This window comes from Callorhinus ursinus, unplaced genomic scaffold (genome assembly GCF_003265705.2).
Source record: "Callorhinus ursinus isolate GAN/ISIS: 27379988/994484 unplaced genomic scaffold, GSC_fseal_2.0 scaffold25, whole genome shotgun sequence".
Lineage (NCBI taxonomy): Eukaryota > Metazoa > Chordata > Mammalia > Carnivora > Otariidae > Callorhinus > Callorhinus ursinus.
In genome coordinates this window covers 8,758,941-8,774,147 of record NW_027397087.1, presented here as the reverse complement: position 1 = coordinate 8,774,147, position 15,207 = coordinate 8,758,941, and the positions used below count along the sequence as shown (strand labels likewise).

The window sequence follows — 15,207 nt, the reverse complement described above, 5'->3', positions numbered from 1 at the left end:
GAGAGAGAGAGAGAGAGAGAGAGAGAGCACGAGCAGAGGGGAGGGGCAGAGGGAAAGGGAAAAGCAGACACTCTGCTGAGCAAGGAGCCTGATGCAGGACTCGATCCTGGGACCCTAGGATCATGACCTGAGCCAAAGGCAGACCCTTAACCGACTGAGCCACCCAGCCACCTGGTATTTTTCATAAAAATAGCCAAAAAGTGGAAACAACCCAAAAGCCCATCAACTGATGACTAGATGAAGTGTGGGACATCCATACAATAGAATGTTATTCGGCCATAAAAAGAAACAAAGTACTGATACCTGCCATGACATGTATGAACATTAAAAACATTACGCTCAGTGAAAAAAGCCAGTCACAGGGGCACCTGGGTGGTTCAGTCGTTAAGCGTCTGCCTTCAGCTCAGGTCATGACCCCAGGGTCCTGGGATCGAGCCCCGCATCGGGCTCCCTGCTCGGCGGGAAGCCTGCTTCTCCCTCTCCCACTCCCTCTGCTTGTGTTCCTGCTCTCACTGTCTCTCTCTCTAATAAATTTAAAAAAAAGCCAGTCACAGAAGGCCAAATATTCTACTTATATGGAATGATTCCACTTATATGAACTGTCCAGAACAGGCAAATCTATAGAGACAGAAAGTGGGTTAGTGGTTGCCTGGGGCTGGGAGTCTTGAGGGGGAAATAGGGAATAACTGCTAATGGGTATGGGGTTTCTTTCTTGGGTGATGAAAATGTTTGAAAATTGACTGTGGTGATGGTTGCACAACTCTGTGGATGTGCTAAAAAACACACTGAATTGTACATTTTAAATGGGCAAATTTGTGGTGCATGAGTTACATCTCAATAAAGCTGTTTTGAAGTGACTAGAAGGTAGATATTAAAGATGGTGTTGGGAACTGTGTAATATAAGGTGTGAATCTGTATGTACAGGTGGATGGCCAAAAGAACAGGACAGGGCAGCAACAAGTACAGCATTCAACAAAGAGCCTTGACCTGGCCCTGTATCTCCTGTACAAAAATGGTACCAAAACATTCACCTGGCTATATCTCCCAGAAGAAACCAAAAAATCCCTGCCCACCCTAACTGGTTTAGCATGGTTATAAACTCCCATGCAATAACCCTTCTTCCAATGTACTTACCCTGCTGGGTAGGCAACTAAACCGGATCGGGGGTCACAGGCAAGTCCTCTGCCTCCAGACACTGTTATTCCAAGCACCTTCTCCAAGGTCACCTGTTAGAGGGAGACAGAGAAGTGACATATGGACAGAGCAGGGACGGGAAGGAGGTGCTGAAGGTACCCACGACCATCTAGCAAATGCTGACTACTTTCTTCAGGAGAACAGGGCTACTGACTTCTCCAGGGTCTGTCCTGGCCACAGGCCCCTTGGTCACATGGGGAAAAGCCAGCATGCATTGGCAGGCTTTTAACAGGGCTCAATCTGTGGGGACCCTGGGAAAGAAAATGAAGAGTTAAAGCTGGGCTTACGGCCACAGAGGAACAAGCACTCCCCCAATCCAGGAAGGCTCCGTTTACAAGATACAGCCCTCGGTCCCCAGACTGGCCTCTTGGGTCTCTGAGAGTCAGGGAAAGTCACTGATCTTTGTGCCTTGGCAGGCAGGAAAGAAAGGCTACTGTGACCTACCCAGAGTCAGAGGAATGTTAGGTATTAACTAGGGAACTCACAATATCTCTGATCTTTGCATCCCATCACGTTCTTCCCCTCCATCAGAGAACTCTACCCACCCCAAACATCTGCCAGTTCACACAGACTATGAGCCCAGGAGACAGAAACATAGCTTAATGCTGTATTTTGCCAAGCACAGATGCTCAGAGTACTCTAATTATTATTATTAAGCCCCACTCCCACAGAGATGAAAGGGAAACATGTGTAAAGTGCTCAGAGATTCTGAGGACATGGCCACATGCAATATTCACCATCACTCTCACCAACAATATTGTTACCCAACACTGGACACAGCCCTAGGGTGCACACTGAACTAACCTCAAATTAGTTCACTGGCCTTTCTGCTAGATGATCCCATGGGAGATTCAGAATGCCCTGGAACCTCTTCTCACTCCACCTCACCGTCTGCAACAGAACATCTTGCTTGTCACTCCAGGTCCACCCTCTAGTACTGTCTGGACTCCCTGCACTGGCCCTCCTCAGAGATGTCCTTGGTCTCTCTGTTGGCTCAGAGAGAGAGGGATCTGAATGCAGAAAGGTCATATAAATAGGCTAGACTGTACCCTACTAAGAGTCTCAGAAGCCCTAGGAGGGTGGTGTGAACCAGAAACACTTCAGGAGTATTCATGTCTGTAGTAGGATGGTCTACTCCTAGTCCAGGCCAGTTTCTGGAGAGGGGAAACCCAGTTGGGGCACCTGGGTGGCTCAGTCAGTTAAGCGTCTGCCTTCGGCTCAGGTCATGATCCCAGGGTCCTGGGATCGAGTCCCACATTGGGCTCCCTGCTCAGCGGGGAGCCTGCTTCTCCCTCTGCCTGCTGCTCTCCCTGCTTGTGCGCTCACGTTCTCTCTCTCTCTCTTTCTCTCTCTCTCTGACAAATAAATAAAATCTTTAAAAAAAAATTTTTTTTTAAATAGGGAGGGGAAACCCAGAATCAATTAGGGTGGTTAGGATCTCTCCTCCTCTCTTACTGTCCCAGCTGGAGAATTCAAAGTCCCTCTAGAGGGCCGGTTTAAATTTTTTTTTTTTAAGATTTTATTTATTTATTTGACAGAGAGAAGAGAGAGACAACACAAGCAGGGGGAGTGGCAGGCAGAGTCAGAGGGAGAAGCAGGCTCCCGACAGAGCAGGAGAACAGCGATGTGGAACTCGATCCCAGGACCCTGGGATCATGACTTGAGCCGGAGACAGTCGCTTAACCAACTGAGCCACCCAGGCGCCCTTAAATTCTTATCTCCAAGGACCATTTTAGCTTGAATTAAGTTGGAAAGAAATGCCCTTTGGTGGCCAAAGACCAAAATAAATCCCCTGGGACATGATAGTTAAAACCTATTCCCCAGGAAGGCCCCCAAGAGTCTTCTGTGCTTCCTGGGGATGTGGACCAGCAATTCCGGCATGTGTCTACTCACTGACAGAGGCAGTTTAGTCCCACAGCCAGCCCACAGCCACCTGGCAAGCACCAGACTTGCCAGGAACCCTGGGCCTACCTGAGGCACTAAGCCTAGTGTGGGATAAACTAACTGTAGCCTGTGTTCTTGATAGTTTGCCTTAACTTATGCCTCCTTCCTCACTTTTTCTTAGCTGCATGATGTCCTGGCACCCAGTCACCTTGTTGAAAGGCCTGAGCACCAGGCACACTGACTGGAGAACACAAAATACTGGACTTCCCCAGGGGATGCTCAGTTCGGTGCACCCCTCCCCATCCTGGCACTGTGCCTCCAGCTATCCCAGAGGGAGGGTACTCAGGAATATTCCTGCTGTACCAACTGCCTACTACAGACAGGAGAGAGAGGAACCAAGGCCAGCATTACCCACATAGATGGGAAAGGTCATAGATCAAGTGCAGTGAGCTAAAAAACTGCTCAAATCCTATTCCCTTCCGGAGAATCATTGCGGGCAAATCCTTTGAATTCAAATTTGCATCAATCCCTCGTTTATGCTTCAGCTTTGGTCCCAAAGAATTAGACCAGTCTGGGGCGCCTGGGTGGCTCAGTTGGTTAAGCGACTGCCTTTGGCTCAGGTCATGATCCTGGAGTCCCGGGATCGAGTCCCACATCGGGCTCCCTGCTCCGCAGGGAGTCTGCTTCTCCCTCTGACCCTCTTCCCTCTCATGCTCTCTATCTCCCATTCTCTCTCTCTCAAATAAATAAATAAAATTTTATTAAAAAAAGAAAAAAAGAATTAGACCAGTCTGTTCGTTCTCAGCTTTCCTTCCCTCTGACAGGAATTTGGGTAGGTGTTTTGTGGACAGATGATGCAGTTCCATAAAAGATTCATTCTGAAACTAGCTTGGACTTTTCAACAGCAAGCTAAAGCAGGAAGGAGATGTCAGTTACTCATACCTTTAAGGCCAGTGTTCACCAAACATTTTTGACCATGACCCATGGCAAGAGAGATAGTTTATAAGTTTATATCATGAGCTGGTATATACATACATGTACATGTGTGCATGTGCATAAAACTGAAATAAAAGTTTCACAAAACAATACTTCTCTTATTGCATGTGATATACTCTATTTTCTATCACATTCTATTTCATTAAAAAATGATTCTAGGCATGGCCCACTTTGTTGATTTCATGACCTACAAATGGGCTGGAAACTCCAGTTTGAGAAACTGCTACAGACCATCTATTCCTGCTGGGCCTGGGTTCCAGGCTCTGATCTCTGGCAACTTTTGTGTTCCTCAGGCCCTTTCCTCCTAGGACTCTTGGCAGCGGGACGGACATCCGGGCTAGGAAACCCCATGGGCAGAAGTTTGCCTGGGCTCAAAACTTGGCTTATTTTCAAAGGATTTATGGTTTTTGGCTTTTTCTGACTTTCTGAACAACTATCCAAAGACAAAAAAAGGCAGTTTCCTTTGGCTCTGTGGAGTGGGAGGAGCAGGGGAAAAACATTCAGGGGCATCAGCTGGTTTTTATTTTATGTTCTAACTCAAACCAGCTTCCTGTTTGCAGGGAGGTTTTGGGCTGAACTCCACTTTCAAAGGATCTGAGAGAGTCCAAAGCTCCTGCAAGGCCTCCAACATCTAGGCTTATTTTGAAAGGGCCCAGCATGATGGAGATTATAAATGGACTCTCTCCCTGTCATAACCTCCATATCTTCTCCTTCCAAAAAGGTGATGCAGCTTCCAACTACCTAGAAAATGGAGACAGACCTGAATGCCCCCTGCAAACACACCACTGAACTGAACACCCAAGTTCAAGCAGCGGTGTGTCACAGCCAGCTTCCACGGGCTCAGGACAGCTGATTGTGCCCTTCCTTTCCCACCTCCTCACTCAGTGACAGCACAGTGGTAGCTTGAGATCACCACAGTGGGAGTACTTACACCATGGAAATCAGCAAATGCTTCAAATCAGGGCTCTTTTTTTTTGTCCCCTGAGAGAGGCTGTAAACATTCAGCAATATGTTACTAAGTTCAGGCCACTGTTCTCTCTCACTTGGACTATAATTCCCATGTGTTCTCTCTCTTCTCAACATGACAGGCCACAGTGATTTTTTTAAGGTTTTTTTTTTAATTTAATTTTATTTATTTGACAGAGAGAGAGTACACGCAGTGGGGAGCCACAGGGAGAGGGAGAAGCTGACTCCGTGCTGAGCAGGGAGCCTGACGTGGGGCTCGATCCCAGGACCCTGGGATCATGACCTGAGCCGAAGGCAGATGCTTAACAGACTGAGCCACCTGGGCGCCCCCAAAGTGATTTTTTTTTTTAAATATGTATGAGATCATGTCATTACTCAGCTCAAAACCCTCCAGGGGCTTCCCATCCTTAAGTTCAAATTCAAATACTTTACCCTGTTTACAAGGCCCTAAATCATCTGGCCTCTGGCTCCTTCTCTGAGCTCATTTCCTACACTCTCCACCTCTTCCTCCACCTCAGTCACCCTGGCTGCCTCAAGCACCTCAAGCAGATTCTAGCTTCAGGTCCTGCATATGCTATTCCTTCAGTTAAAATGTTCTTCCCTCAGCTATTCACATAGCTAATTCACTCAGGTCTTTGCTCAAAGGTCTCCTCCTCAGAGCAGGCTTTCCAGACTAACTTTACTGTTATCATTCCGTACCTAACTTATCCTGTTTTATCTTTCTTCATAGCACTGAGATTCAGGTAGCGACCCAACACTGATTGTATTTCCATCCACATACTTACTGTCTGTCTTACTGCCCAGATGAGGATGAGCACAAAGGGAGCTTAATGGTACAGGTAACATTTTGTTTCTTATGCTGATGGTGGACACACAGTTGTTCATTCTATTATTCCATATGTCTTTACTATATGTCCTAAATATTGCACATTCAATGTTAAAAAGAGAAAAGATATGGTCCCAGACGTGGCATGGGGCTCAGGACCTCATGAACAACATCCTTCTATAATTCACACCCTTGATTCTCTCTTCATCCTTAAACAATGGCTTTTTAATATTCACTGATCCAACAATGTTGGGGGAAAGGGTACAAAGAACTCAAGAATATGAGTTTTTGTTTGATTAGGTTTCTCACTTAAGTGCTTCTAAGACTGCACATTTTTATGATGCTCTGACATGCCCGTTCCAGTGGAAGCTTTCGAGAATCATTATCCCTTCTCCTGACTGCTAAGCATGACAGCAGGTAATGAGAGAGAGTCCCCTAAGCCTGGGTCCCTCAGTAACTGTGATGAACAGGGTCCCTGTGCTGACCACACTGAATATGAGCATGAGCAAGAAATAAACTATCTGTTAAGTCAGGGAGATTTTGAGGTGATTTTGTTACCACAGCATGACATAACCTGGCAATTTTCATACTTCTTGGTCTCTTACACTCTTGGTTTCTTTACACTCTTAGAAATTAGCAAGGACCCCAAAGAGATTTTATTTGTATCAGTGTATTAGAAATTACAATGGAAATAGTTTAAAACATTTCTTAATTCATTTAAAAATAACAATAAATCCATACATGTTAATATTTTTATTAAAAATAACTATCTTCCAAAACAAAAAAAAATTCAGTGAGAAGAATGGCACTATTTAACATTTTTGCAAATCTCTTTAATGTCTGGCTTAATAGTAAACAGCTGGCTTCTCCTATCTGCATCTGCATTCAATCTGTTTTGATATGCTATTCTGGTTGAAGACGAAGAAAATCTGGCCTCATTTGGATATGTAACTGGAAAAGGGGGGATCTCATAGATCCCCTAAAGGCGACCCTAGGGATTCCAAGCCCATACTTTGAGAACCAAAGACCTAGCCTGTCCTGAATACTACAGCATTTCTCCACATAAGGAAGCAGGCCCACTGTTGTGCGAGTTCTGGCCTCAAGCATCGTTGAGGAAACTGAGGCAGGGAAGAGGTCCTATGAGAAAACAGCTGTCCTCCAAGTCTGGGATGGGGCCCAAGGTACTGAAAGGAAAGTCAGTTATAAACCCTCACAGCCCGAATGCCAGTGAAACCTAGCCAAAAAGACAACCAGTCCAAGTAACTGATTGTGTCCAGTGACTTGGGACACAACTACTACAGGCAGCTGGTACCCTGATACAGTCACACAGTTCTAGAACAACGCTTCATGCACAAGCGAAAACAAAAAAGAGAGAACCCACATCGTACTCTACAGTGATCTTCTCCACATCCAAAACCCAGCCTAGAAGCAGAGAAAATACTCAAGGTGTGACCCAGCCTTTGCTTTGGCAGGTGGAGAGTGTTGAGATGGAGGAAAGCCTACGCCAGCCTGAGAGAGGGTGTCATCTGTCCCCAGAAGCAAGGCTGCCGGAGGGCAGACTTACTACAGACATATTGCGAAGGAGGGCTTGAAGAGCCATCACTCCCAGCATGCACTATGCAGGGCAGTACTGTACCCTCCTGAGAGAAAGAAGGAAAGCAAAATCATCCCTCACCTTAATGAGATAAAGGGGTAACATCATAATAGCCTATTCCCAAGAGAGAAGGAAAAACTAAAGCCAACTATTTAAGTGCTCTCCTGGCTCTCATTAGAGTAGATGGAAAAAACAGGTGGCTAAGGGGCAACAGACAGGACAACTCACACATACTAGGTAGAATAATATTCTCCAAACATGCAGATTGCAGCTTATTAATGGGACCTGAAGCTGACTGATTTAGTGGGTAGTGAATAAATACAACAGAACGCAAACTAGATCTCACGGCATGTAGTACTGATCATGAAACTTTTGTTTAGGGGGGTGTGTATTGGGTCACAATATAAAATGTATTTCTTAATGTGGGTCATTCTCAAAGAAGTTTGAAAATCACCAGGATATTATGGGAGATCCTAAGATGAAGAATACACAGAATCTACCCTCTATTCTCAAAATCCATCAGGGAAAATTAATGGTACATTACAAAGCAATCCAGTATGTGATAAGGGTCATAAGAAAGATATAAAGTGCTCAAAGAGGAGGAAGAGAAATGATTTCTGAACAGGATCAGGAAAGGAAAACTAAGGAAGCTTTCTTAGAGGGCGAAATGGTATTTGACCTAGGCCTTGCTGTGAGGATAGGATCTTAACAGGTGGAAATACAGAGAAGGAATTCTCAGTAGAAGAAGCTGCATGAACAAAAGTTTGGCAGAAGGGGACGCCCGGATGGCTTAGTTGGTTGGGCGACGGCCTTCTGCTCAGCTCATGATCCTGGAGTCCCAGGATCGAGTTCCGCATCTGGCTCCCTGCTCGGCGGGGAGTCTGCTTCTCCCTCTGATGCCCCTCCCTCTCATTCTCTCTCTCTCTCAAAAAAATAAAATAAAATAAAATAAAAAGTTTGGCAGAAGGAAATAACAGAGCAGGTGAGCAATTGTGAATGCAGACAGTGTTAGGGGAGCAAGCAGGAGAGGCAGACTTGCAAACAAACCAGGAGGAGCCTTGAATGCCAAACTAAGTGGGGTCATCTGTAGACTCTGGGAAGCCACTGAAGGATTTCAAGCTGGAGACACAATCAAAGCTATGTTTTGGTAATGATGTATGTGAGAAAAACAACACAAGCAGGGAGCCCAATTAGGAGGCTGTTACAATAGTTCAGGTGCGAAGTAATGAGGATCTAGACCAGCATGAAGACAGTGAGAGCAGAAAAGACATGGTGGATTCAAAAGTAGTAAAGCAAACAGAATCGGCAGGACTGGGCACCTGACAACTATGGAGGAAAAAGACAGAAGACTCAAATTTTGAACCTCAGAGATAGGGAACATGAAAAGAAATGGTGCCAGGATCAGAATGCAGACCTGGGTGTGGACAAAGGAGGAAGGATGGGAGCCAGTGATGTCTGTTTTAGACGTGCTGAATCCAAGACACTTCAGGGATATTTAGTAGGAACCACAGAACATTCACTTTAGCAACATAAACACGGAATTAAATGCTTGGGAAAGAGGTCAGGGCTAGAAATAGGTATCTGAGAATTATTTTCATGGAGGTGAAAACCACCACTGAAGTATAAGAGAAGACAGGAAGGGAGAGGGGGGCTGAGGACAGAACCGTGGGGAATACCTATCTTTAGAGTATGGAGAAGATGAGATGCCAGGCCATTAGAAAGACAGGAAGTGACCCAGGAAGCCAGGGAAGGGGAGAGCTCCCAGAAAGGAGGGGGAGTTGATGTAAGTGCCAAAAAGAAGTGAAGGAGTCAAGAAAAGGACTCTCCAGAGTCTAGAGCCATCTGCAACACGGGCGGCACAGCACAAGGTTCCAAGCAGTCCCAGACCCCGAAACACGCGATCCCAGGAAGCCTGGGCAGGGCCGTCTAAGCTTTTCTGGTCTCTCTATCTGGTGTCTAGATCTGATCAGTCCACAAGCTAGAGTAGAGGCGCCAGTCAATGAAGATCCAGTCTGTGGAGGCAGGACAATGGCTCTGCTAGAGAAGAGCTTCTTGTTGGAGTCCGTGATATAATTGGTTCGGATTTGCCCTTCCTTTCTTGTGAGAGGCCACGACAGGGAGTCTGCAAAGGCAAGTCAGCAGCTGCTCCCTTGAGGAAGAGAAGAGGCCAGAGCCACAAAAGGCCGGGGTCACCTAGGATTGAGCTGACCTCAAAGTGGTAAAGAAACCCCAGCAGCTGGGAGGAAGCCGATCTCTGTTTTTGTTGCCACCAGTTTTTCTTCCCCCTTCTCCCTTTCCCTACTTCTCAATCCCACTAACACAAGTTATAAATACCTGAGTTTCTAAGTCATTCCAGCCAAACCATGGGCTTGCTATTTCTATAAACAAGCATGTCACAGACCTGTCCACAGCAGAGCACCATCCGCCTTCCCCTCCCTTCCTGCAGGTTAAGAATAACTATGCTTGTCTCTTACCCACGCACTACACTCTAATCTCACAGAGCAGATTCTCCACCAGATTCGGAGAATTGCTGCCTATGAAAAAGCCACAGAGAAAGCCCAAGGCCAGGAGGCTTTGTGCAGAGACTTAGCCAGCTGGGCAGAAACCCAGCGACTGGCCTGGGGAGGGGGAAGGGAGAGGCGGGTATCATGCCCAAGCTCACTCCTGCTCCTTCAGAGTCCAAAGGGCCATCTGGTCAGAGGCAGGAAGGGACACGAAGGCCACTCCAAGACTGCAGGACAGATCTTGCCTCTCCACTCCGCTCCTGGTCTCTATCCTGTCTGGCTAATTTATAGTTCTACTCTCTATACCATGAAGGCTCCCAGAAACAAATAACTTCCAATATGACAGAAAAACTGGACTCCCCAGCTTAGAATTCAGCATTAGTTGGAGTTGAGCCAATTCTCCGGTGCTGGGATTAAAATAGCCTCAGCTTCTAGGAAGGTAAATCTGCCACGGCTTGGGAGGAGGTGACCTTAGAGATCCTCTAGCCATAAACCCCTGGAGACTAGAGAACAAAGGTTCTCAATCCTGGCCTACCAACAGAATTACTCAGAGGGCTTAACAAGTTTCAGATATCAGTCCCTACCCTATCCCCCTCCCTTGCCTCCACAAGATTCTCAATCAACAGATATGGAGTGGGGTTCAAGAGTCTGCATATTAAAGCTCTCCAGGTGGCTCTAATGATTAATCGGGTCAGGAACTACGAAATTAAAGCATTTTGTCCTTTTATTTCCAAATTTCAGCCCCTCCTGGGACTAAGGAGAAAATAATGCTCCAAATGTTCTTATAAGAATATCCAGACCCGGGGCGCCTGGGTGGCTCAGTTGGTTAAGCGGCTGTCTTCAGCTCAGGTCATGATTCCAGGGTCCTGGGATTGAGCCCTGCATCCGGCTCCCCTGCTTCTCCCTCTCCCTCTGCCTGCCACTCTGCCTACTTGTGCTCTCTCTCTATCTCTCTGTCAAATAGATAAATAAAATCTTTAAAAAAAAAAAGAATATGGGGTGCAAAAGGTCTTGTGCAGAGAGAGGATCTATAGCTCTAAGAACTACACTAAACTACACTGAATGCGTACTCTGCCAAGAACTGCGCTAAGCAATTTACAAGATTATCTCATTTAATACCCTTGACCAACTTTTTTTTTTTTTTAAGTAAGCTCTATGCCCAATGTGGGGCTTGAACTCACGACCCCAAGATCAAGAGTCGCACGCTCCACAGTCAGGCGCCCCATCCCCTTGACAACTTTATGAAGGACAGGTATTATCTCCATTTTACAGATGAAGGAATCAGGTAAGTAGTGAGTGGAAGAACCAGATTTAAACCTAGGTCTGTCTGCCTGGTTCCAGAAACTCTGGTGACCTGAGGAGGGAGTTCGGGTTCTCCAAAACCATCAGAATGGTGCAGTTTGTGAAAGAGGACCTGGGGAAGTCCCCATGCCTTCATGGAAGCATCAGGGACAGGTCTGAGAACCAAGGAAGAAGGCAGAGGGCACAGATGAAGTAGAAGGGCAATAGGGTCCTCTCCTGCTAGTTTTAACATATTTTTTTAAATTAGCAGATGTTATCAGTACCTGAAATGGGTCAAAAAAAAAATGGGTTCTGACCTCTCCTCACTGAATGGTTGCAGAGAAAAAGAAATAGAGGGTCTTCTAATGCCAGAGTATACCCCCTGGTCAGAGCCTGCTCATGTCCAGCCAGCACTAGAACCTACAGTCAACATGGAGAACTGACACCCATTTCCAAGGCAAATGACATGACAGTGTCCAAAGCAGCAGAATCTGATTCCGTGTACAGATGGAGGAAGAGGTGAGGGCAGCATCAGACCTCAGACCAGAGTTCTGAAAATCAGAGGCCTCTAGCTAAAGGACTCAATTATGATACCACCATCAGCATGCACCCAAGTCCAAAGAGCAGCTTTGACAACACAGTGCCTGATACAGAGCAGGCACTTCTACTCTCTCTTTCTCTTCTAGTTCCCAGAAAGGCCAGGATAGGAGGTACCTCAATTTAAGCAACCAGAATAAGAGAAAAAAAAATTTTTTTCCTCCCTAGCATTAGTCCTCCCTACAGCAAGACCAGAACCACAAACAATGCTTTATAAGCAAAAGTCTGATCATGAAAAACGGTCTGAATCCTCCTCATTCACCAGCTCTACATGCCTGAGTTTTCTTAATCTCTTGGTTTCCAAACTTTGTAACCAGGGAGAATACTAACTGTTGCTTATCTGAACTAAGTGTGTGATGTGAATGTGTGATCTGGGACAAAAAGGAAAGTGGGAAGGGCACTCTTGGTACCCCTGTAATCATACCAGCTTGGGCCATGAGATTCCCCTGGGAAGAAAGGCTTCTTCAACATGTTATTCTCTATAAAATGCTCACTTCCTTTCCATTCTGAACGCCAACACCCTGGACTAGGCCTTCAGCACCACATTCCTGTATATAGCAATGACTTTCTAATCAATTTCCTTACTATAGACGATGTCCTCCCCTCCCTCAACCTGTCAGAATAATCTTGCCATAGCACAGCTTTGATCATGTCCCTTCCCTGCTCAAAAACTTTCAATGGCTCCTCACTGCCAACGAAATAAATTATGAATGCCTTAGCCTAGCAACTACATTTCTCTGTCAAGTGATCCTACCTTTCCTCTAATTCTGTTTCCTACTACTCACCTATATGAATCATGTGCACTTGTCAATCTGGATTATTCATTATTCTGGAAAGGCGCTTTGGGGCTTTAGTTTTTATTCTTCTTCTACCGAGAATCCCTTCCCTTCCACCATCCCCTCCTGAAATCCTTCCCTTCCTTTCAAAGACCAGCTCAAATATCACATCCCCTGTGATTCTTTGTGTGATCACCATGGCCAGCAATGATTCGTCCCTTGTTGGTACTCTTACAGCTGCACTTATCTGCATCATTCACATGGCATGTGCTACTTAGTACCTCGTACTTTATGGCTCTGTCATTTCTCCCCTACTAGTCTCCTGAAAGGCAGAGGCTGTATCTACACCTCTATGCTTATAGCACAAGGCACAGTGTTTAATAAATATGTGAGTCCATGTTTTAGTATTTTAAAAAATATTTGTGAATACTCTGGTTCATCTTACCCAGTAAGTTCTTTAACCCCCAGAGAACTCTCCATCTATCATAGCCAGTCCTAGAAGTTGGAGCAGAAACAGGATTTCGATGCCTTTCCAGTGGGGAAGGCCTGAATGGAATAATCCATGTGCTTTAAATGATTACAAACAAAACCATTTCATCCTTGACTTTAGTAAATATATGTACAGCATGGCCCTTCACAAATCTGACTAAATTATAGTTAAAGACTAAGTCTAAAAAGATCAAAGATAACATTTATTTATTTATTTATTTATTTATTTATTTATTTAAAGTAGGCTCCAGGCCCAGCATAGAGCCCAAGGCAGGGTTTGAACTCATGACCCTGAGATCAAGACCTGAGCTGAGATCAAGAGTTGGATGCTTAACTGACTGAGCATCCCCAGGCACCCCTCAGAGGTAACATTTTAAATAAAAGTGACAATACTGTTATTTAAAAATAGCTTTACCTCTCCTTTATAATCAGAAATGAATGTAGCTTTAAGCAGCTATTCTGGATATTAAAATTATGAATAACTTGTTTCCTTCTTTATGTTTCTCTATATTACTTGTGTAAAAAATCTTTTCAGAAAGCACATGTACTTCAGAAAGTATTAAAAAATATTTTGTTTACCAAAGCTAACCAAGAAAATATTTCTGAAGATGCAAAAAATGAATTATCTCAAATTCAACAAGTTAATGATGAATTTGTGAGAAAACATTTTTATGTCCTATTATTACTAAAAAAACCCCCAAATTTATTATTTCACATGTATTTTTCAACATTTGTGCATAACTTTGTGCTTGAATGAGTATACAGTTTTTTAAATTTAAACATTTTAGATTTAAATATGAAATATGCATGTTTAAATTAGAGACCTTTATCTTTATTGATTTTTTCTACTTACAAAAATAATACAGACTCATTGTAAAAATTCCCAACATTACAGAAATATAGAAATGTAGACAGTGAATGTCCACCATAATCTACTAGCCCTCCCTGAGGTAACCAATATTAACAACGGTTTGGTATTTATAGCCTCACTTTTTTTTCAATGCGCATACTAACATACAGGTTTTAACAAAAATATAATCATTAACATAAAAAAGTTATACAGTTTGCTTTTTGTCACTTAATATATCTTGTATACCATTTGACGTCAGTAAATATAGATTGACCTCATTCTTTTCAGCAAGTACAAGGTATTTCATTTAATGGATTTATCCCAATCCCCTACTGATGGCTACCTGGACTACTCCAAAGATTTCACTAATTGTGAATAACACCAAAAAAAAAAATTCAGTTATATACACTTTTGTGTGGTGTGAATGTTTGCATAGAATAGATCCCAGAATTATAATTTCTAGATCAAAAGATATGAATATATTAATGCTTCTTCTATTGATATCACCAAATTGTCCAAATTAGAAACTTAAAACAATGGGTTATACAATTAACACGTTTTCACTCTGCCTTTAAATTCGCAGTCTGCAAGGAAGCTCTAGGGCTAATTCATTTCCCAAATTAGTTCTCAATACAAATGAACTGGCCCCCAAAGAAGAAAAGTTATCTCTAGAGGAGCTATTGCTGTTAAAAAGCATGCGCATCACTCCAGTGACTTCTAATCAGACACAGTAAATTAGGACTCCTGGTTCACTGGTTTGACTTTTTGAGTTCCCAAAAAACATACTCATGGCCCTGAAAAAATAAATTACACAGTAGTTAGTATAAAAAAATATTTGCTAAGCCTTCCTCTTGGTCAGTATTGTTGATACAAGTTACAATATAGGCAATAAAAATGTACTGAAGATAGGTCACAATAAAAAGCTGCACAAGGGAGGATGATTAAATGTTGGAACAGAAGAGGCTGAACCTGCAAAAAAGGACTTCTCACAAATGGAAACTTGAAGGAATAAAATCTTGCCAGCAAATAAGAAAAAATTCCTGAATATTTTAGAAATCTATTAACATTAGCAACCCCTTAACAGCTATAAACTTATTTAGACCTTACAGTGTGCTTTCACATTCATGAGATCTCCTTTAATCCTCACAACAGCCCAAGGAGGAAGCCCTCAGTATTCTAATTTTACAAATGAGAGAGAAGCCAACACACACACACACACACACACACACACACACACACACACACACACA

At 44.0% G+C, this 15,207-nt stretch overlaps 1 protein-coding gene across 3 annotated transcripts in view; it reads right to left on the bottom strand.

Moving 5' to 3' along the window:
* Window positions 1-15,207, bottom strand: part of MAPKBP1 (mitogen-activated protein kinase binding protein 1) — a 51,788-nt gene that overhangs the window by 26,022 nt on the left and 10,559 nt on the right. For all 3 annotated transcript variants that reach the window (XM_025883989.1, XM_025883991.1, XM_025883990.1), the window contains one exon: window positions 1,135-1,226. In XM_025883989.1, the coding sequence (XP_025739774.1) occupies window positions 1,135-1,226 (92 nt within the window). The remainder of the gene's footprint in view (window positions 1-1,134; window positions 1,227-15,207) is intronic.